Below are 23,599 nucleotides of genomic sequence, written 5' to 3' on the forward strand. Positions count from 1 at the left end.
AGGGATGAACATTTCTGATGCAATGTGGGTAGTAATGAGAGAATAAAGACGTAGCTTCCAAAGATGTGAACTTTAGGATACTTTGAAGGACAATGGAGCAGCCTGTCCAAAGGCACAGAAGTGTGAAAGAGTATGGTGCCAGATTTTTGAAGACAGAAGTATGGTTGACTGCAATCAGCCTCCAGAGCTTTGTCTGTGAACTTAAGAAGAATAAAAGTGTATAGATAAAAATATCTAAAATACACAGTCTAACCGTTTTCTGGGTCCTAGCCCTATCTTCCTCACTAGCTTGATTTATTACTGTGCCTTTCTCCCAGTCCTGGAAGTTTTTGCTCCCGATAGATCACTTTCCAGTTCACCATGTTTTCTTACTTATTTTTGCCTTGGTTTGCTACCACTCTTCTCTTTAGAGTGCATTTGTCCTTTTAATTCTACTTTGCCTCTTGTTTAGCATCTGCTGAATAATAATATCTATCTCAACACCACTTCTGTGAAGAATAGCTTATGAAATCATTGGAGATGACACTGCTCAGACACACACTCCTTACTTAACCTTATTGAACTTATCTTCTTTGTATGATACTAAGTATCCTGAGGGTAGGAATTACACCTTAGCATTAAGCAAAGAACTGGCCTGTCGTCATTGCTCTGCCTCTTTTAGAAGAATGAATATGTGATCAAAGGTCAGTGGCTTGGATCACTGGAGGATAATGTCAATGCAGCCTGAACAGAATGACTAACCTGGAAAAGATGAACAATAAATACTGTTGTAGTACATCGAGTATCCCCAGAATGATTATGGAATCTAAACACAGGATTTGTCATTGCCTATCCTGTTAGTCTAGGTGAGACACACTGGCCTTAGGGAATTTGACCATGCCAGTCATTGGAGAGAGATGTGTGGTGAAGCATGTATTATTAACTAGACTTGATTATCGTCAGAATGAGGTATTCACTGTTTATCTCTATTTGTCTCTGATTCTGATTGGAAATTGTCTTTTGGGGGTGTTGATATTAGAAAAAGCGTACCTTAAAAAATCAGCAATAACCTGTAATCGCATCTATTTGGGAGGTGGAGATCGGGGGCAATGCTGAGGCCAGCCCAGCTGAAAAGTTACTGAGACCCTCATCTTCACAAATGAGCCTGGTTCATGCCTGTAATCTCTGCTATGTGTAAGTATAGGTAGAATGATCACAGCCCAGGCCAGCACCAAGAGAAAACTCTGAGACACTCTCGGAAAAATAACTAAAGTAAAAAGGGTTGGGAGGGGGCTCAAGTGGAAGAGCACCTGCCTCACAAGCATGAGGCCCTAAGTTCAAACCCCATTATCACCAAAAAACACCCCAGCAATATGTTGGTCAAGTATAAATTAATTAGATAAATGACCTTCTGTTTTACATTTAGCCTTATAAATATGTTTGCTATGAAACCTTATTGAAATGGCCTCCCTTACATATGCTAAAGAACCAAGTGGGTGCAGAAATGAAGGGCATAGGCTCACACTAGAATTTGCTAGTTTTGTTATATTGTTTAATTGACAGTCCAAATAAAGTATTAGAAGATAAAATTTTGTTTCCCTCGTTACATAATCTTTGTAGTCTTTTTCTACTTCTCTTTTATGCCAAACAATTTAGCTCACAGACAGTAGAGAAACATCCCATCCATATAGAGACATATTTATTTATGGTATATATGCATATTATATACATATATATTCATGAATGTACATTTATGTATATGTGTATATATATTCCATCCCATGCTACAATAATCAGGAACACAGATTCACTTTATTTGGTAATCTAGGAAAGCAATATTCAGCATAAGACAATATCTAAAACAAATATTCTAATTCTTTCTCCTTAGTTCAGTCTGAACAATATGATCAAAAATGCTTCTGTAACGATGTCATTACACTTGCTGTATAAAATCTCCCATATTATCCAGACTGTGAACTGTATTATTCTTGTAATGTTATGAGCTGGGAAAAATTAAACATGAGGTAGTACAGCTGAGTTTCGCTACATATTAATTATTTTATTCGACTGTCTTAAATGAATATCTGATAAATTGATCTTGCAATTCCTCATGCTTCATGACATGCTTAACTCAATACAGACACTTAAGAATCATTACGTTGTCTTGAGTGCTTAGTACAAATTCAAGGTTATAATTAAATTTGAACTCTTACTTGATGCTCCATTCTAAACTTTCTAATCTTTATTTGAATTTTCTTTGACCTATACCTTGAATTTATAGTGAACATGCAGAATATATAATCAAACTAAACACCTTCAGTATATTGAGAAAAATATTTTGTCTCCAGGGTATGCGATGAAAACAGGCATGAATTGACTTTCTGTGTAAATAGTCATCATGTCTTGGAATTCTTTAAAGATACCAGTTCCTTCCTGGTTACTGCCATGAAGACAAAGAATGCCTTAATGACTCTAGTGAGGCTACCATTAAAATGAAGGAGGGCTGTAGCATCAGCTATACATCACTATAAAATGGTCTGTGGGTGACCTTTGTCACAACTCATTTGAAGTCAACCTGGGATGGATTCATAACCTTTGGTCAATCCAGTAGGTGGGCTAAAAATCTCTCCCGTCCCCCTCCTTCATTTTGTGTCCAGTGTACATAACAGAAAAGGATTTGGATGTTTACAAATTGACATGTATTTTATATAGAAACAAAAATTAGTCCATTAAAATGTTAGTGTTCATTTGAAGCAATTTTATATAAACCTTTTAAGTTTATTAATACATTGGGAATTTAATTATACCTCTTTTCAAAAATATTTTGTGATTTGGTATCATAAGAATTTTGCAAGAATCCAGACTGATTTTACTCAAATTGATCATGCGGTCCCTATCATATGGGGTAAAAACTTTCTTCAGAATTAAGAAAAAAACTGCATGATTTCAGTTGTCAGTCTGGTTTTGCAAATAAATTTTTGCTTAACAATCCTTTCCCCTTTTAGCATCTGTACTTAGTAAAGGTACTAAAAATCTCTAAATATCCCTGAACTTAGTTGTTTTTTTTTTTCAATCTGGAAAATGGGGTTGGTGATATCATACGCTCTTGCTGTGAGGAGAAAGCAAAAGCAAATATTTGAAGGTGCTTTGTAACTTGTAAACTTTAGATGTCGGGATAAAGCCAATAGTACTAGAACTGAGCACTGAATGTGAACAGCTATACTATTATTCACACTATTTTAAAATTTTAAAGTTTTTAATTGACAAACTCATTAAACATACTCTTATGTATGTATATGTATTCTTCCAAATATTTATGTGTGTGGTGTTGGACTAGACTCATTCACTTCTTCTTTGGAAACTTGCTCTCTTCACCACAAAACTGCATTACAAAATTCTTTGTAATTTCTTTTGGAGAAGGGAGAAGTTCACAGGTAAAAATTGCATAATTCCTGTATTCTGCTAGACCTGTATTTTCTTTTATGCACTTTCTAATCGGTTAATTATGAGAAACAGGCAAGGTGAAAAAGCTCAAGTCAATCATAATTGGGAAGGAATTATTTTTGATAAATATATTGGGAAGAGAAAGTAACCTTCTGAGTCATTTCTTTTTCTCTTTTTCTTCTTCTTCTTCTTTTTTTTTTTGTTGTTGTTTGTTTTGACACAAGGCATTGAACCCAGACCTCACCCATGATAAGCAGACGCTGTGCCTTTAAATTAAATCATTTCGAATAAAATGATCTAAAAGCAAATCCCAAAGAGCATATTTTGTAAGACTTACTGTTCCAACCTTTGATATCTTACTTTGTTTTCAGACTCTTCATCAAAAGTTGTCTAAAGATCCACAGAAGAAGGAAATTATGCAGTATGAAAATTTCAGAAAATTGAATTTAAACACCTAAGAGCCAAAGTCCAAACTCAGGTTCTACACATCCATTGAATCAATCACATTAGTGATAAAGAAGTCAGTCTAAATAATTAAAAGAATAAAATACAGGATTTTGTTTTTAAAAGAACTTCATAACTGTCTTTTAGGTTACTCAGAAAACAATATTTCTTTAACTGGTAAATTTTCCTAGTGACATATATTATTCTGTAATTTAATGTTTGTCTATTTTACCTCCAGTGTACAAATTTCTTCTCTCATGATGTATCATTCTGTTGTGAGTGATGCTAAAAGAAGCTTGTGAAACAAAGTAAAGAATTAATATAACACATTAAAAAGTTACTCTAGGGCCAATAGAACAGCTATGCTAGTTATGTATTCAGAAAGGAAAATGGTTAATGCTTTTCTTATCCAGACAAGTATGATCAATGTTAGATTAAAGCTAGTGAGGTGAGGGAAGTGAGTTCTGCATTTAAATTTCATTTTTACTTACCTTTGGCCATTTTACCTCTTGTCTGCACTAACCTCTTCTTGTCTGTCTGCAATGAATTAAGTGAAAAGGGTTCTAGTTTAATGTCCTGGTGTGGGAAAATTTCAAGGTAAGTTGGTAGGAGGCCCAAAGCTAAGGAGTTTTGACCACGTCATTATTAACTGAGTTTTAGGGAGAAAACAGTGAGTCCCGGAGACCTGGAACCTTCAACTTGAAGCAGAAGAAGGAAGAGCAGGGTCCTGAAGACTGGGAAGAGCTAGGAAGCTCAAGCAGTGAGAAGAGCCCAGTGGAGGACATTGACAAGCTGAGGGGTGCATGTGCTCCTATTCTGTTATGCACAGGTGGCAGTGGCATTTGCTCGGTGTGCATTCTAAAGAGATATAAATAATTCTCCAACAGCTTAATAAATGTAATAGAAAAACTTATAATTCATGAGCAGTTGCACACTGAGTAATCTCAATGCGTGAGTTACCCTGTAGTGATTTTTATCATTTCGCTGTTTTTTTCTATGCAAGGCATATGTGTTGATACAGAAATTAATATGCTGATACATACCCTAAAGAAAGTAGTATGTAAAGGGCAGAAATACTTTGAGTTCCTTTAGACAGAAAAGTTTTCTTGAACTGTAAGATCTGTTATTCTGCTATCAGTAACATGAAGACAGACATGTGATCATTACAGTTGGTCATATGACAGGCTTCCTTGTCCTTCCCTCATGCTTTTTTGTTTTGTGTCCTGTTCACCTTCAGATCCATTATTCACACACATATATCCATCCTTCCCCAAGGTTCTAGGCCTTAGACAATTTGGCTCTCAGTTAACTGTCATAACTGTCATTGCACGTTAAGCAGTCGTCGCAGTGGGCTCATCAGATTAGAGGGGATGGACGCCCCTGAGGACCTGCATATGCACGTATGTAACACTAGAAATATGGCCTTTGAGTTAACTAATTGGAGTTGATATTAAACGACTTATGCGTTTAGGTTTACGACTTCAGGTTGTATCTAAAGATGATCTGTCTGCTCGTAACCAGAACAAACTTTCTCCAGGATCTAGACACACATAAACCCTAAGTGAGCTGTAGATAATGTTCCAGTCTTCCAAATGTGTGATTTTGTTTTGTTTCAAGACCATCAGGGTTTCACTGACAGTGTCATCAGTGGCTTTTCTTTTCCTGAGTGATGTCTAACCATGCCTCCGCGTGACATTTCTACCACTCTCCCATATGATTCCAGTGGATCAGCTGCCACTGGTTTGTTTTGATGTCATTTGTATTGTTCTGCTGTCTACTCGACTTAATGCCTTTTGTAGATTCAGTAGAGATGTGGGTGGGCTTCTTTTGTACATGCAGGTACAGGGAGAGATGCCATCCCTAACAGAGATGGTGGCAGAATTTGATCAGCATGACTTCTGTTACTTGGGCTTTATTTTGAAAACCTGTATTGTTCTGACAGTCATTATTTGGGGAGTCCTTGTCTAATTTTTTACACATATCTTCAAGTGGAACTAAGGGTAAAGCAACAGTGACAAATACTTCTTAACTATAAATTTAAGGACTAATCACGTAGTGCCCAGAATACATTACCTTTTCTTACACATCGCAACAAACTCTTTAATTGCTCTGAAGCACTTTTTGAAAAGCTGTTGGAGATTTACATCTAGAGGTTAATTAATAAGAGGAGCAGGTATGATTATTAAGATCAGTTCTTATGCTCAATGCTTCCTTTTAGCCTCTTGGTTTGAAGAACCGTTAATCAATTTAAAAGATAATAGCAATCATCCAGATGTAATGAATGCCATAGGACAAAATAATCATTATTATTAGGATTTTGAAGTTGCCTAGGGACCAGAGGTTAAACAAAGTTGAGTCTGAAATGCCATACATTTTATGCTGGCTCATGTCATAACTGTTCTCATTAAATATTATTGGTGACACTTATATTCCTCTCATTCTTCTTCTTTAAAATATAGTTAGAAAATTTTACTTTGCAGAATTTCTGTGAGTGACTTTTCATCTGGTACTGTGGGCTAAAGCACTTCTCATGTAATATTCCTTCAAGTAAATATATGGAAATTGTATTTATAGGGTATATATTTATAACATTTTAGAATTAAAGAGCAGAGGTTAGATCCAAATAATATAAATATCAAAAGCTAAATTAGAAGAGGTACAAGGAAAGGAGAAGAAATAGTAAAACAAAAGGAAGGAAAATGTAGAAAAAGGAATGGCACTCAGGTCTGCAAAATATTATAAATGGAGCTGGGGTCATTTTATTTCAAATAAAACATTTTGAGGGCCAGACTTGGTGTGCACACTTGTAGTCCTAGCTACTCACGAGGTGGAGATGGGAGGATCACAGTCTGTGGCAAGCCTGAGCAAAAAGCTAACAGCATCCTAGTCTCTACAAACAAGTTGGGTGTGGTATTACACACCTCTAATCCCAGCTACTCAGCAGACATAGGTAGGAGGATCAGAGTCGGAGGCTGGCTAGGATCAAAAGCATGAAACCCTCTTAGCAAGTGCAAGGCCCTGAGTTCAAACTCCAGTACCTCCAAAACAAAAACAAAAGCAACAACAACAAAAACCAAAAACCAAGGAACAACAAATCTGTTTGCGCATCCTCACTGCAGGGCAGCTGGCTTCCTCCATAGACCTTTGTTTCTCAGCTAGGGTGACCTAGAAACCATTTGCAACAGCAAGTTTTAGCTGTTGAGCTCAGTCAGGGTTCTACAACTATCTTATTCTATGGAGTATAAGGCCAGGGACATGGATAACATCCTACATCCTACCCAAACCAGGCGTTACTCTGCCCAAAATATCAATAGTGCCACGGTTGATCAAGTGATCACAATCGATCAGAGATCCAACAAATAGCAATGTCTTTTATGGCCTAGCATGAGAGGTCAAACTCTGAAGTATCTGTAACCCCCTATTGTTTGAACAGGTCAACTCTATCCATGGTAGGAGAGGATTCCCAACCCAGGGACCCAAATAGCAGGAGGTGGGAACTGCAAAGAGATGGGGCTGTCTGTCCTGGAGGCTAGGGATCATAGAAAGACTGTGCATATAGAAAGAATGGCATTCTTTGGTTGAGGTGTTTCAAGGCATTTTTTTCTTTTAATTAATAAAAGAATCCTTAAAAAAGGGGGGGGAGTGGGATTCCTAATTCATCCAGAGCCAAGAAAAGAATCATAAGATTGTGATGGTTTTCATTATCATATACGTATCTTAATATTGTTCCATGGCCAATAAAGAATTAAAGTGCTTTTATAAATGCAACAATATATTACATGAAACTGTTCTCAAGAAATTCAGCTTACTGAAAGCACAGTTCCTCATGGCCTAGTGTTGAAATAAAAAGTGTCTTCATTTCTTCTTTATCATTTGCCACAGAAAACCAAAGTTTAAAAGCCACAGGCTTAGAATCAGGTGATTTGTGTCTTGCCAGTGTTCGGCATAAAATATCCACTGATGAATAGTGGAAATACTATTCAGTAAATGAATAATGGCTAGATGGTTGGATGGCTGATTGTATCCATTTTATATATTCATATCCGTCGCCATTAGAATGGTATAAAATTACCAAATAAATGCTTGATTTTTAATAATTACTATAGGTGGTATTTAAGGAAGTAGAATTGTGAGACAACTGTGGCTTACCATGGATCAGATCAACACTTGGGTAATGACATAAATGACATAAATAAAATTGAGGTGTTTACTGTAAAGGATGTAGTTATTTGGACATCATCAATAGGGCATTTGTGGTCTAATAACTGAGGTGTTGGTTGTATTTCTGTAATGTGAAGGATACGAGTAAAAATAGGAAGAAATTAGTAGACTTGTTTAGGATCCTGGTATCCCTATTTCCTAGTTCTCTATTAAAATTCCTTAGTAAGGAAATGAAAGGCTAGGGGACAAAGAGAAAAAAAATAACCCTCTAGGATTCCAAAAAAATGCCTTCTTAAAAAATAAAGTGTGCTTGACATACTTGACATGCTTTATTTCCCTAGAATAAATTTATTTGGATACAACGTAAATGAAACATCTTAATTTTGTGTAGTTATTTCACAGTGTTTATTTGGATTAACTGATGACTATGCTGGCAACTAGTGTGTCTTCAGTTGACCTCAGGGCGCACATTTCTGTTGTGTTCTTTCCTTTATATAATCTATTTACCTGTCTGTGTGAAGGCTTGTCGTTGGCTCTGACAAAAACTAATTAGGGCCCCCAAAGCACTTTGCTACAACTACTGCTTATATTAAGTGAGATGTTAACGTTCAGACTAATCAAAGTAGTTATGAGTGTCATGTGCCTGAACTGCAAGTGTATTGGGACTTTGCTTGCTTTACATTTTATTCCAAAGAATTAAGATTATCTGGTAGCTTATTATTAGGAGTTATATTTGTGAATAGATTCCTAAAATTTATATTTGGAGACTATTTCCTTGTTCTATGTATGGATTATATATGAACCCTTGGGATTTTTCTGAAAAAATTAAAGTTTTTTTTAATCACCAAAGGCTATTTTTGATTCAATGTAATGTAAAGAACAGAGAAGTACAGTCACCAAAAATATGTTAACAAGTTGTACAACTTTTAAACTAATCTATAAGACAACTGTGTATATTACTTCTTTTTACCATGTTACATTAACCTTCATGTGGTTTGTTATGCAATAGAATTGTGTGGCTAGGTCTCGATTTCAAAGAAATTGAATTCCATCAACCTCTTTTAAAATGTAGGATTAAAGTTATCATATAAATTAAAAGAGCATTGCCTGTTGAATCTTCCATGAGATCATTAATTACTTCCTGGTGTTGAAGACTCAATAAATAATTTAGACTACTTAGAATGAAACCAACTAAAGCATACTTACCTTAGCTTCCCTGTTTATTTAGATTTAAATTCTTACCTTAATTTATCACACACAAGTTGGGAGCTACTCAACAAATACATAAATTCCTCTCGGCTATCACTTTCTGTGCAAATAAAATAATTATGACATATGCTATTTTCAGAAGTTTTAATTGACAGCCTCATTTCATAATTGGGCAAGTCATTCAAAGGAAATTGTTTTCCTCTCTGCTTAATGATATATTGGTCAGAAATGCTTTCCTGACTGTGAACATTCCATATACTCTTTTGAATGTAATCATTTAGATTTTAATGAATGCTTAATTTGTAAGAATAAGGCTAAGTCATGCTAACCTTTCCATTTTTTTCTAAAAACATATTGCAGGTAAAAAATAAAGTAGAAAAAGTTTAACCTTCAGTGTTTGGTGCTCATCTTCATAATTAGGAGGATGCATGCCACAAATAGTATATATCCATCTTAGAGTTAAGGTTTTGAAATTTTCATCATCTAATCAAATGAAAAATAATTAGTAGAAAATAAGAAAGTACTATAACTTTTTATTCTTCATAAATATTAGACATTTGGTGTGGAATCTCAGTAGTAAATTATTAGAGGAACCAAATTGTGAAATAATATTGTATAATAGGTCAAAAGTTTTTTATACACTTACCAGTATAAGGGTCCTGCATGGGTGTCCTTATTAAACCATTAGCCTAGTCACACAATGATAGTCACACAATGAAAGAGAATAAAAGGGCAAATTTGAGTGACATTTATATCAACTTTGGAGCTGTCCACTTCTATTATATCCTAGGGGTCTTGCCCTTCTTGCTTTTCAGACACCTGTGCTGCCTTGAATGAAGAATATTAAAAGTTCCAGTGGGTCTATTGCTTGAATAGATGCTTCGAAGTCCTCTATCAGCATGCCCATGTAATAGCTCTCAGTGCTTAGAACTCAGGCACCCAACACTTCACCCCATCAGCACCCCGGTCCCATTGCTTCATCAACACGATCACTCCCCCTATGTACACACTCACTTCTCTATTTCCTCTGCGCTCATAAATCTCCTCTGTGCTAACTTGGGAGAATATTTCATCATCTTTTTATGTTTCTTTTCTTTTCTGCACTGTCAAGTGAAACAACTACCTTCAGTTTCTCAGCTCATTCCCCGAAACTTTTGCTAGAGTTGTCAGTGTTGTCCATAAGTTCTAGGGCTGCCTCAGAAGCCACTAGTTTCATACGGAGGACAGTTAACAGGAACAAGGTATGGTAGGGAGAGAAACGCCCACAGTTTTCACAGCTGTGTCATATACAGCCAGTGAAGTCCCTCTCTGGCAGTCAGGATATTTACATTTAATGAACAGGGGGACTCCAGAGTCTAGCCCTTGTTCCCCACTGAATCTCGGTAGCCTTTAGTTTATACTGCATATGGATGTTTCCATTTTTATTCCTAGCTTATGATATGCCCCACTCAAATTTTAAATAGTGAGGCAATATTACATATTTTAAATGTTATCTCCATATATTGAAAAATCATTTTATTAAAGGGTTTTTAAGCCTAAACAAACTCTTATGAAAGTCTCCTTTTTATAAGGCAGTGGCTCTCAAAATTTATTGTTCTTCAGAATCACTTGGGAATACTTATTAAAACAAAGTTGCTGGCACCCAATCCCAAAGTATTTGTGATAGAGAATTTTTCTGGCAACAAGTTCCCAAGGGCTACTGATGGTTCTAGCACATGGGCCACAATGTAAGGAGTGCTCATCCATAGCCAGGTGCATAAATACGGTATTCTGCCAACCATGGCATCATAGGTAAGCATGTAGACAGGAATGATAGATAAATGGATAGGTGTAGGTAGATAGATACATAGATAGAAAATAGATAGATGATAGATAGATGTAGATGATCAATACAAAGATAAATACATTGATACACAGGTACACTAATTGATTAGAAAGCTCAATTGAATAATCTGGGAATAATTTTCCCCTATAGTTTTTAAAGTGTAAATTTCTCAAATTTATTTAGTCCAACATTGTATTATCTTATTATTCCTCCTAGGAAGATTCTAAGAATCAGGATAGATTTGGCACAATGGTCATTAATTTATTATGTATCTCATCTGATGACAGATGGTTAATTCGAATTACCTCATGGATTTTCAGATAACTGTTCTTTTCTCTGAAACAAAAATAATTGAAAAAAGAAGTTATAAGCTTAGTTTTTCCTAGTCTGTTCAAGGGTTTTGTAAATGCACCTAACTACAGAAACGAATTATAACCCAAGAAGAAGCCATTTAAAATACAAACTTGAAATAGATGCTATATTGTAACATTTGACCATATTTTTAAGTGAGTTATTTCAGTGTTCCCTTTTTTGGTAAATAAGTACATGAAATTTTTGTATATGTTTACCAACATGTTTTCCTGTCACCTAATTAGTCCATTAAATTAAAGACTATTGTACTTTCAACAAATTACCCTGCTACTAGTAAATATTTTATGTTCCTAACTCATGAAGTACTAACTCAGTGGAAACTACATTTTTATTTTACAATTAAGTCACAGTAAGCAAGGACATACAAATAAGTGGCACAATATTCCAGTTTTAAGAATGCAGACACGGAATGAAGCAGCTTTTTCTGCAATGACAGAAGACATCCTTGTGTGGTGCAGTGCAGATGTGCTGATATCATACCCACCACTTTATGTGTGAACTTAACTAAGACCTCGTCTAGAAAGGAGTCAAATTGAGTTACACTATCCAAATGTAGAATAATTGGAAATCAGCACCCCTGCTCAACTCATCGCACACAGATCCTCATGTCACATGCAATGGATCCATTTAAGTCACCCATCGTGGGTGTCCCAGGCACTCTGCCCAAGCACCAGCATTCAAAGATGCATGGGATTCAACTTCCGCTCCCTGGACTTTAAGAACAAAAATGAACAGCAACCAGCATCATAATTTTATATGAGCTGAGTAGTCTCTCGATAAACAAGAAGAGTCTGAAGAACAGCTTTTTAGGAATATTTCTTACAGGTTACATCAGTTATGTGCTTTCTATGACTAGTTGAGGGTATGTGTGATTTCTAATATGCAGCCAGGGTTTTGTCATATGTAGTTGAAAGTGACACTATGTTGACAGCTACGCAAACACTGTAATGCTCAGATTGAATATTAGGATCACTGGTGGGTAGAATCATTTGATGGGAAAAGACAGGCTGTATACCTGTGTTTTTCTAGACATTTGTGACCAGCCTTTCCTTATCACAGCTCATGTTCTGATGATCATTGCAGGATGAAGTGGCACAGCCACTGAACCTCTCAGCCAAACCCAAGACCTCTGATGGCAAGTCACCCACATCACCCACCTCTCCCCACATGCCAGCTCTGAGAATAAACAGCGGGGCAGGTCCCCTCAAAGCCTCCGTCCCAGCAGCATTAGCTAGTCCTTCAGCCAGAGTTAGCACAATAGGTAAGTTCTGTTTCCTTTGTTCTTGTTGACTTTTCTGTTTACAACGATTAAATGACATCATCTTTAGTGGCATATTATACACAGGCAGTCCATGGATTGAGCTCGATAATAATTTCAGTTTGAATTATTATGTAATTCATGCAAGTGAAACTTATAACTGAAGTCCCAAGTTACAATGTCCCCCTGAAAATCTAATTATACTAGTTGTTTATATATGTAACTTATGTCTGTAAGTTTATAAAAAAAGAGACCTAAATGACTAGTAGTCTTGACCAATGGTTCCAAAATGATGTTGTTAGGTGACTTGCCTTTTCCTTCACTGAATTTTTTTCCCATTTCTTGGCATGTGTTCAAAGTACACATAACGATGAAATCCATTCTGCCTGCATCAGCATGTGGAGTTCATTCCAATGTATTCTACTTGAAAATTCTGTCTGAACATACCAAAGTATTATAGAGTGGTGCTTCAGTTCTCTATGACTGCAATCACAGTAAGCAAACATTAGGGAAAGCTTCCACAAATGGACAAAATTCAATTAGTTTATCTTGTTATACATAAATTAGAGCCGAAACACTTAATTCAACATACATTAATTGATAAGTTTATTACTTACATAAAATTATGAATAAGCTAGTCCATAGTATCTCTCAAGTAGCAAGTTCATCATTTAGTTGGGTTGATGATATGGACTTATCTTTTTGTATATTTGGTGTCGAGAAGTGATTTTACAGTCTGAGCAAGGAGGAAGAGGAGAGGAGTTGAAGAGCTGTACAGATTTGTGAGAGTACAAGGGTGACAATACACAGAAGAGATGATGATAATAGAAGGTTAGCTTTAGAAAGAGGGAAAGACACAAAAAAGAGAAAGATTGGTCAAGGTTCTGAGAAACTGTGGCCAGAGAGAATAAGGAAGGAGCATATTTCAGATGCTTTCATCCCCACAAAGCAGAATTCAAGATTATTCATTAAGAGGAATTCAGAATTGTGCAGTGGTACAGCAGTTAGAGGAAAAACAGAAGACATTGAAGTTTTGAGAAGTCTGAAAAAAACTTCAGGATACGCATGTGCTTTTTCATCATTATGGCCAAACACTGTTAACTGCTCAGCATCCATAAGTTAAGATTTGCTTTTATGTACTAAGTATGTAAAGGAAAAATATTTTATTTGGCAAGAACAATTCACTATACATGAAGGCTCATAAATATCCCAGGGTTGATATATGACCTACTTTTGTAATGTTACTTGAACTAAACTTTAACTAATAGAATGACTAATACATATGCTTTTTATTGTGTGTTTGGATTATTTAGTTGAAGGATCAAGTATGACATAGTATTTTATAAAGGCAAGAATGCATTTAAGGATACTTATCATATGACTTCCTTTACCACTAAAACATCTTTTCATTTTCTCTGAAAAGTCCTTTCACCATGTACATATCCCTCATACTTTCCAGGGGTTTGAGGCCACTGCAATTTACTTTTCTCTTTTCAACAAATACAGATGTTGAAAGCTGAAACTGTAATGAGTAATAATGTATTTGGATAAAAGCTGTGAGGATTAATGGTGTTGGAAAGGTCACCCTGGAAGAATTAATGTGTTATGCTATTGAAAGCATGGAAAACTGTGGATGAAAGATAACATCATTAATGACACCGGGCTCTTTGCTATATGTCTATTAGCTACAAATATAGAAAGTGGCTTTTTGAATTTGGCAACCAATATTACAGAGTCTTCTATAAGAATGCTTTTGATTGGTACACAAGTGATAGGCAGTTCCAAAGAAAGGGAATCCCTAAAAGGCATGAACAGTTCAGAAGAATGATGGATAATTTTAAAATCTTTTGACCTGACTTTACCTTTCCTGTTCCCTCATAGGCCCTTGCTTCCTATGTTGTACATATATATAACATTTTAAACTTTGTTCAAACACTTTTTATCTATTTTCTCACTGCAGCTATTCTCAAATTATAGACCCTTAACTAGCTAAAGCAGATGTCCATATTATCTAGACAAAAGTCATTAATTTTACAGGTAAGGAAGAGAACTAAAGAGGTTAGGTGGCTCCCCAGTCATTCGAAGTAAATTCCTTTTAGTATGGACAGTCCTATGATTCTATACTTATTTCCCCTATTTTACATTTTGTTTGTTTGTTTGTTTTGGTGCTTGAGGAAGGAATTAGAGGCCTCACACATGCCAAACATGCTTTGCCACTGAGCTGCATCTGCAGCCCTCTTTGTTTGAATATTAAGCAAACAAATAGGCATGACAACCTAGAAAGTCATTTGCACTCACTGCCATGAGAGGTTGGGTTCTTACAATGAACCACCTTCCCTAGGGTAGCATTCTTTCTTTGTAGTTGTCGCCTGCTGGTAGCATTAGATGCTCTTCTCAGCTATTTATCTTTTCTTTCATCCATGTAAGTAAAAATTAAATACCTTTTCTGTGCCATACATTTTACAAACGCTAGAGGACAAGCAAGTAGAAGTCTTGGACTGCAGCTTTGGGTGTCTCCAGCCTCTGTCCTAGTATAAGTTGGCAATATATTGGAGTGTGTCATTGTCACCTTTCATTCCTCAGGGGGACAGGACAAGTACAAGTTTACCTGTACAAATATAGTAGACACCCAATGGCCAAGTTCATTAATGGCTGTTTCTACAACTTCCTACTTTAAAAATATGATGACATGGAGGAGAATATTACCTTCAAGCCTCACTAGTTTATATTTTAATGGGAAAACCATGTGGAGGTTTTAATGAGAAAACCTTACATCAGGACAGGTGATTAAGTGACAATACTGTAATTCATAGGAAGCCAGTGGATTATCAGAAAGTTCGAGGTGTTATTCGATCACATCTGACACTTCACAGTTTATAAAATGCTTTCACATTTATTGTCTAATTCTGGTGAGCTTTTGCATATGAAGAAATGGCTGCCTATCAGGGCCAAAAATTTAATGATGACAAGTGACCTCAAAGTTGAAAGAAAAGTAATCTTCTTGGAAAATCCCTTGAAACACCTTATACCCTTCCTTTTACTTATAGCTAAAAATTTTTATGTCAAATAAATATATACTGAGAATTTGTCTTGCTTTGAGTTCATCAGTTAGAAGCATCGACTTTAATTAATGTGTGGCATGTGGCATGAGTTTCCATTGATAAGAAGACAGAGATGACCAATGAACCTGAAATTATAAAGGCAGATATTTTCAACTTAGAAATATGTATTTATATTCCTTCAAAAGACTCTGTTACTAGGCAAAGTAATAAAAGATTGAAAGAAAAAAATGCCTGCAAGTAGTTTATAGACTGATGTGTCAAACTTAGAGAAATGTAAGACAATGCATAAGACAGGGAAAGCATTTACCAGGTGTAGGAGTAGATAGATTGGTGTTCTAAACTTGCCAAGAAGCATGTCTGAGCTGTGTTGGGGAAGTCCTTGCAGAAGGGGTGACTTTTTAAACAGTATTTCAGCAAAAGAAGAATCTTGGAGATAGGAGTGGGAGCAAATAGAAAGAAGTCCTGTCCTTGGAAGGGAAAACGTCCCTGTGCAACTTCAACTACAGACTCGGGAAAGACAGGCAGAAGGGAATGGGGAGGATAAATAGAGCTGATAGCACAAAGAGGCTTTTAGACCATGTTGGAGTGTTTGGAGCTTATCCCAGGATGATGCTTTTGGGGAACATTAAGGAGTTTTGAAAGCTCTGATGTATTTGGGAAAGGCTGCATACTGTTGTTATCTCTTAAAGAGTCACAATATACATTAACAATTATTGACTGTGATAGACCATCTTTTTATGAAATGCTACTTTAAGGACTAGGGTAACAAGAGATGGATTTTAAAGCAAAATTTTGACATCCAAATTGCATTGGAATATTTTGGAATGCTTTATCTGGAAGCAGAGTAGGAGACAGATTAAAGGAATGTAGTCGTGAAGATAGGAAAACCAGATCAGGTTAAGTGAGACATGAGGTGATTTTAATGAAAGCAGGGACCAAGAGGAAGGAGATGCAAATTTGGGAGATTAAGAGAGAGGCGAAGCTGTCAGAGTTTGATTGCCTTTTGTCTGGATGGGACAACAGAAATATCTTAGATGATTTCTAATTGACTGGACAGGCAATGGAAAGGTCTATGGAGTAGAAAGAGCAGATTGATGCAGGCAAAAGATAGGGAATTCTGTACTAGACATGCGGCAGCACAGGTATTCATTGGACATTTGAGCAGAGAAGCTCAGTAGACAGATGTGTATATCTACAAATCAGAATATGAAGGAGCCAAAAGTTATTCTGCAGTTCATGGAATCTCCCCTCAATTCTTAGGGTTAAAAATATTAAATTGATGTCCTGGGCCTGCCACAACAAATTGCCATTAACTGGGTGGCTTCAAACAGAAATGTATTCTCTCATTCTTCTGGAGGCCAGACCTGAAGTCAAGGTGTTCACATGTCTGGCTCCTGCTGGAGGCTCTGAAGAAAAATCCACCCATGTTTGTTTTTTCCCTATCTCCTAGTAGCTGCTGACAATCTCTGCCTCCATATATGCACTCATGGCTTTCTACCTTTCTCTGTTTGTCAGATGTCTCTGTCTCATTTTTCTTATAAGCTCACCAATCATTAGATTTAGGACTTTCCCTAAATTCAGGGTGATCTCATATCTAGATCCTTAACTTAATTACACTTTCAGAGACCCTGTTTCCAAACAAAATCACATTCACAGGTGCTGTGGATTAAGACTTGTATATATCTTTCAAAGGGAAACAATTCAGGTCATGGTAGCTGGTATAGTCCCCTCCTGTTTTTTGTTCTTTTGTATAACAACCATTACTACTTCTTTCCCTTTAGTGTTCATTCACCTTAAAATTGGATGTTTCAATTTGTTTCTTTTCTGTCCCTGAAGATCCATACAAGGGATCTTTTAAAGAAAGAGGAGAAGTGAGAGAATGAGAGGAGTAGAAGAAAAGAAAAGACAGGAAAATAAAATTTTGAGAATTTTTTGTTGTTGTTGTTAAGAAGAGGAATTTACCAAAGTTGCAGAGCTGCAAATTACATAAACTCACATATTTCTCACACTAATGATTCTTAAACAATTTTCCAAATATCACTTGCAATATTAACCAGAGGTCATATTGGCAAAGGATATTTCATTTCCCTCCCTAACAGGCCCATCACCTTCTGCCCATGACCTTCCCTACTGGCCCTGCTTTTAGGCATAATTTTTCCCATAAATTTATGATGAAAGTAAAATAAAATATATAAAGTTCTAAGTCATTTGGGGTGACTTAGAACTCTGACTTGCATTTCACTGGACTTCTCTGTTTCCTTTCCTTGTGCTGGGGATCAAACCCAGGGCCTTTTGTGCATGGTAGGCAAGCTCTCTACTACTGAACAACACCATCAGCCCATTCATTGACTTTCTCTACCAACCAAGAAATATCAGCTCTTCACACGTTCCATTCTTATGGTAAGAGCCATGTAACAAGAGTGCTGGGGGCTAAAGTCTTGCTGAAGGGGTAGAGAGGGCCTGTCTAGCAAGTGTGAAGCCCTGGTTCAAACCCCAATACCTCCAAAAAACAAAAACAAAACAGAACAAAAGAGTGCTGAGGGTGTGCACATAAGAAAATAAAAGAGAAAAGAAAGTAAAGAAATTAACATTATTTACTCCTCCTCAGATGCTAAGTCCTATCTACTCCTTCTTTACATGTGTTATTTCATTTAATTCTCCCATCAATGTAACATTCATTTTACAACTCAGGGAAATAGAAACTTAGATTACCTGTTACAATTGGTCAAATGTCATACTTTCCAAGAAGTGGAAACCCAGATCTATCTGAATTCCATTCCCAAATTCTTATTTAGCTAGGCTACTTTACAAATAAAGTGACAGCAAGTAAATAACTTTCATGGATGACTTATTATGTCAAGAAACTATATTAGCTCATTTAATCTCGACATCATTTGGGTTATGTCATGAGTGTTATCCCCATTTAAACAATGAGACACCTGAGACTTATATGAATAAAACAACTTCTCACACTTTTTCTGGCAATTGAAAACTGGGACCAAAAATCTAAAGAGCAGGTGAAGAAAGGATCCAGGCAATAATGTGAAGATAGGGTAAGACCAAGAGGAATAGTGTTATAATTGCAAGCTGGGAAGGAGGGAATTACCACAATGACAGGATGGTTGATGCTGTCATCCTGCAAGGAATGGAGAGTGCCCTTGGATTTGACATGAAGGGAAGCAGAAATAAGATTGTCATGTGAATCAGAGTATGGGGAGAGAATGGAAGTATATGAAATAAAGCTTCCTGGGAAACTTGACTTAGAAGGCAAAAAGACAGAGTTGCAGAGAGAGGGCAAAACTGAAGGAGAAAGTGTATTTGATGCTTTAGTCAAAGAGAAAACTTTAAGTCCTTACCGATGGAAATGGTGGAGATGGGAGAGGAAGTCTGATGGATACATCACCGGTGAAGAGAAAGGGAAATCTAGATCTAGGGGATCGTTCTTATCTGAGAGTAAGAATACCATTTTCATTGAAACAAGACAAGGAATTTGGAATAAATGGTAATTTGAAGCTTACAGAAGGCAGGAGTTGGGGTGGGGGCAGGAAAACCAATGCTCACCCTTATTGGTCTATGCAGAACCTGAGGTGAGAACCTATTAGCTCAGAAGAGGAGTCAGGGATAAGGGGTGGAGGTTGAAACTATGATGAGAACAAAATGTGAAGACTCAGAAAACCTATCAAAATTGAGCTCTGTGACATATAAATGGCCTCATGATTTAACATAGCAGATACAAATGTTACATCGTGATACAGTGTTCTGCCTGAAACTCGAGAATCCCTAAAAGCAAGCGTGTTTAAAGTGAACATCTGCATGCAAACACCTCGAAGTGGAAATAGCCTTTACAGAACATAGGTTTGTCAGTTATGTCCCTCTATAATAATTTGCATTCCTCCTGCATCTAAATCCATCACTTTCCTTCACAATGTTATCTTGGCAGTCCCTAAAAAGCATAAAGAATTCATGCTTTTATTCAACACCATGTGCTAAACCACTTCAAATATATTTGTGTTCTGGAAAAGCTAAACAAATGGCATAGAGGCTAGAGGTACTACAGAAAGCACAATTGCCAGGTGGAACGTAAACAGGGGTGAGAGAGTAGGTAACGGGGTTCCTACTCTTATAGCCCTCACCTAGGCATCACTCTCTTCTGAGTGCTGTGTTTTTTCCTGTAACTATGAAAGGACAGAATGAGCTCCAGAATACTACATTAAAAAGGATGGTCAAGAAAACCAAGTCAGGATGTTGAGGATGACATTAGGCGACACACAATCGTCCTTTACAGAAAATATCAGCCCTAAAGGTCAGTCCTAGGTCTAAATAGGCGTTTGCAATTTATATTGTATTCATAAGAAGCAGTGCTATTTTGTTCTCGGGATAAATTCCAAGAATTAGTTCAGAAAGTCACAGCACCTGATAGGCTCCTCGTGTTCCCCTTCCCATCACTTTTCCTAGAACTTACCTTTGGCCCCTAGAGGGTGAGAGGACCAAGGGCAGTCTGTGTATAGTCAGCTGGTGAGGGAGGCATGGGTCACTTAGAAAATGCCCACACCAAAGCACTGCAATAATCTCACATCTGACTCTTCAATGGAAATGTTTAAGCAGTAAGAAAATATTTTATGTTTTCTGGCAATCAGCAGATCAGACAGAACAATCACAGCAAACAAACACAGCAAAGATGTGTAATCTGACACAGTTAGACAAGGTTCTTTAGCACCAGAACACTCATAATTGGGACAAAGAGTATTAATAACACTTTCCTAACACGGCAGTTAGCCATTTTATATTTCCTTTCTTTAATCTTAGTGTTTTTCAACAAATCATGGGATTTAATAGCGTGTTTTGGCAGATTAGAGGATTTATGGTCCAGATGTTTTTTGTTCTAAAAATGGATTAGGGTGTAAAGTTTGCTGGAATCCACGGAACATGTTGAGGCAAGCCGGTCATTTTATGTGTGATTAGTGCCTGCCTTCTGTCTCACAGTCCCTCCATCTGTCACAATTCACCAATGGATCTGGTTAGATTTAGCCTCATGTCACAAACAAGTCCCTTTTCTGGGCAGTTTCGTATTACAGATTCATTTTATACCATTTCATGCCCCAGTTAAAAGATGGGTAGAGAGAAAGATGAGATATTAGCTTTCCTCCCTAAGATCTGCAGCTCATCTTAATAATGTGCACCAAATAAGCAAAATGACCAGTATGAAAAAATAAAAATAAGTCCAAAATTTCTTTACTCCTCACCCCTGGTACTCTTTAAAAGAAGCGTGTTGCCAGTGTTTTCCGCTAATGCTAGGTTGTGGCACTGCAGACAAAAGCTGACCATTTGACCATCTTATTAAGACTGGGAATTGTGTGTGACTGCAGCTAACAGTAGCCACAACTTCTCATCAATTACACGTGCTCGGTTACATCCCGTGCTTGAAATTTAGTCTCTTCGTTTTTACAAGTTTTGCCTCCGTATCATACCACTCCCACCTGTAGTTTATTTCCACCATAAATGGATTTGGGGGGGGCAAATGTTCTTCTTTGCCTCAGTGAACAGTGATTTATTCCTTCTGTACGTAACAAACATAGTGCTATACACAAACTGGAAACCAACCTTTATAGTACTGTGAGAGGCTCAATAATCATAGCAGTCATTATCAGTGCTTAGATTGGTGAGAACATTCAAATATTCCCTCCATGAGAAAAAAAATCAAAGATGGATTTTATCTTTGCATCACAATATATTCATATGGTTTAATGGTATTTTGAAATTCTAAAAATCCGGGAACAATTCTATATCTCATAAACGTCATGTTTCCATTACAGATATTTGGCAACATATTCATGTTTGTGTAAATCAGCCATCATCAATTATTCATTCACCGATTTTAGAAGAAATTGTTTCATGCCGTACATGAGGCTTTACCACAAAAAGAAGTCAGTTTTTGATGAGAGGCTACCTCTCCAGGCATTTGCCCACATTCACCCTGTCTCATTTCAGGTTATCTAAATGACCATGACGTTGTCACCAAGGCAATCCAAGAAGCTCGGCAGATGAAGGAGCAGCTTCGGCGGGAACAACAGGTGCTTGACGGGAAGGTGGCTGTTGTCAATAATCTCGGCCTCAACAATTGTCGGACAGAAAAGGTTCGTTCACACAGTGCCGGGATGCTTTTACATGTCATCATCCTCAGAGTGCTGTTTCTCCCTCTCGGCTTTCCCTCCACCCATGCAGAAGTCCCCATGCTCATCCTAATCCAAACCATATGAAATGGGCAGCATTAGAATTCTCTCTGCCCAACTCCAAACCTTAGTGATGATGAATACCCCTCTTTCTGCTGCCAGTTTGTATTAAAATGAAGTGGCCTTTGGAAGATCTGAGTCTGGGCAAACCAGAGTTTTGCTTTACAGAGAAGCTTAACTTGTATTTGGGGATGGGAAGGATTGGGAAATGTAGAATATTCTCTAATCAGCATAAGCTTGGATGACAACCTTGCTCAGATTTAAGTGTGTAGGATCCCGAGCTTGCCATTGTGTGTCCAGTGCAGAGCACTGGTAGGTGACTGCAAAACTGGAAAGTCTTACTTTATCAAAAAATGAAACGTGCTTTTTAAAACTTTGATATGTGTTATACCTGAAACCAGTGAAACTTCTGAATTTGTCTGTGATGTGATTTCAAGTTGTTTTCCTTAAGCATACATTGTTTTATTCAGAAAAATATTGTGTTATTATAGAATGCTCAGAGTGAGGGGCTTTTTTTGCTGACATCTGGTATATTTTGAGTGAGAATTTTGAAGTGTTACTGAATCTCCTGTCCCATGATCGATGAGAAGAATGACCAGTCCTACCCGTGACTTGAAAGTTCACCATGACAAGAAGCCCAGTTGTCAAGGATGAGCAGATTGCTCATTTGGGTAGATTTTTTGCTTTCTCAGGTGTTTTGTGGAATTTGACGTATAATCGCTAAGAACCTAGCAATCTGCACAATGTGGCTGAAATGCAGGGCTGATCCTGTCCCAGCTGCTTTTTCTCTGGTTCCTAACTAACATGGTAAAAATTTAGGATGGAGAAACAATTTCAGTTCTGCACTGTCTCCAGAGGGGAGGGAAAGCATGGAGTCGGGATTCATTGCTTTAAGCCTTCTACATGCCTGCAACATGAGTGCAGGGAGGACGCAAAATTTTGATAGCTAAGCAAGGGAAGGGAAGGGGAAAGCAAAGTGACAACTCCAAGAAGGAATGATAGCAAGCATAAAGGAATTTATATTCAGATATTTAAACATTCTTGAAAGGATGCTTGAACAGAAATCCCTTCTCTGTGCTCCCCATGTAGAAATGAGTTTAACACTCAGCCAGATGCTAATGCAGACTGACTGGGGCTATTCCTCGCAAGCAGAGCTAAATTGCCGTCATTTGTTAAGCGCATTGAATTCAGCTGTGGATACAGCAGTTGGTTGCATTCAGCAAACATCTGTACCCTTTTTTTTTTTTAATCCTCCAAAGCAGAGACAACTTTACCTATCTCCCCCCTCTCCTCCCCTGTGCTGGCTGGGAATTGTCAAGTGACAACCGACCAAATCCTTTTGGACAGGAAGCCTTCATCCTTAGCTCTATATACTTGTAAAACAGGCCTGTGGTTGGATTGAGAACCCATTAGAAGCACTTTGATGGTATGGAAATTCATCTTCATGAAGCTCCTAGTCCCCTAAGTAGCATGCTGTTTAGCTGTGGTTACAGATCAGTCATTCACATCGGAGGGCAATAATTGCACTGACGGCTTGTAAGGCAATGGAAGTACATAAAATAATCCTGGGCCCTCCACCATGGCACTGCGAGTTAATCTTCTCTAATACAGATCA

At 37.2% G+C, this 23,599-nt stretch overlaps 1 protein-coding gene across 23 annotated transcripts in view; it reads left to right on the top strand.

Annotated features, from left to right (window-relative positions):
• The window catches only part of Sox5 (SRY-box transcription factor 5), a 922,227-nt gene that overhangs the window by 874,001 nt on the left and 24,627 nt on the right, over positions 1-23,599 (top strand). For all 23 annotated transcript variants that reach the window (XM_074075856.1, XM_074075864.1, XM_074075855.1 and 20 more), the window contains 2 exons: positions 12,518-12,695; positions 21,743-21,888. In XM_074075856.1, the coding sequence (XP_073931957.1) occupies positions 12,518-12,695; positions 21,743-21,888 (324 nt within the window). The remainder of the gene's footprint in view (positions 1-12,517; positions 12,696-21,742; positions 21,889-23,599) is intronic.

This window comes from Castor canadensis, chromosome 6 (assembly GCF_047511655.1).
Source record: "Castor canadensis chromosome 6, mCasCan1.hap1v2, whole genome shotgun sequence".
In the NCBI taxonomy this organism is placed as follows: Eukaryota; Metazoa; Chordata; class Mammalia; order Rodentia; family Castoridae; genus Castor; species Castor canadensis.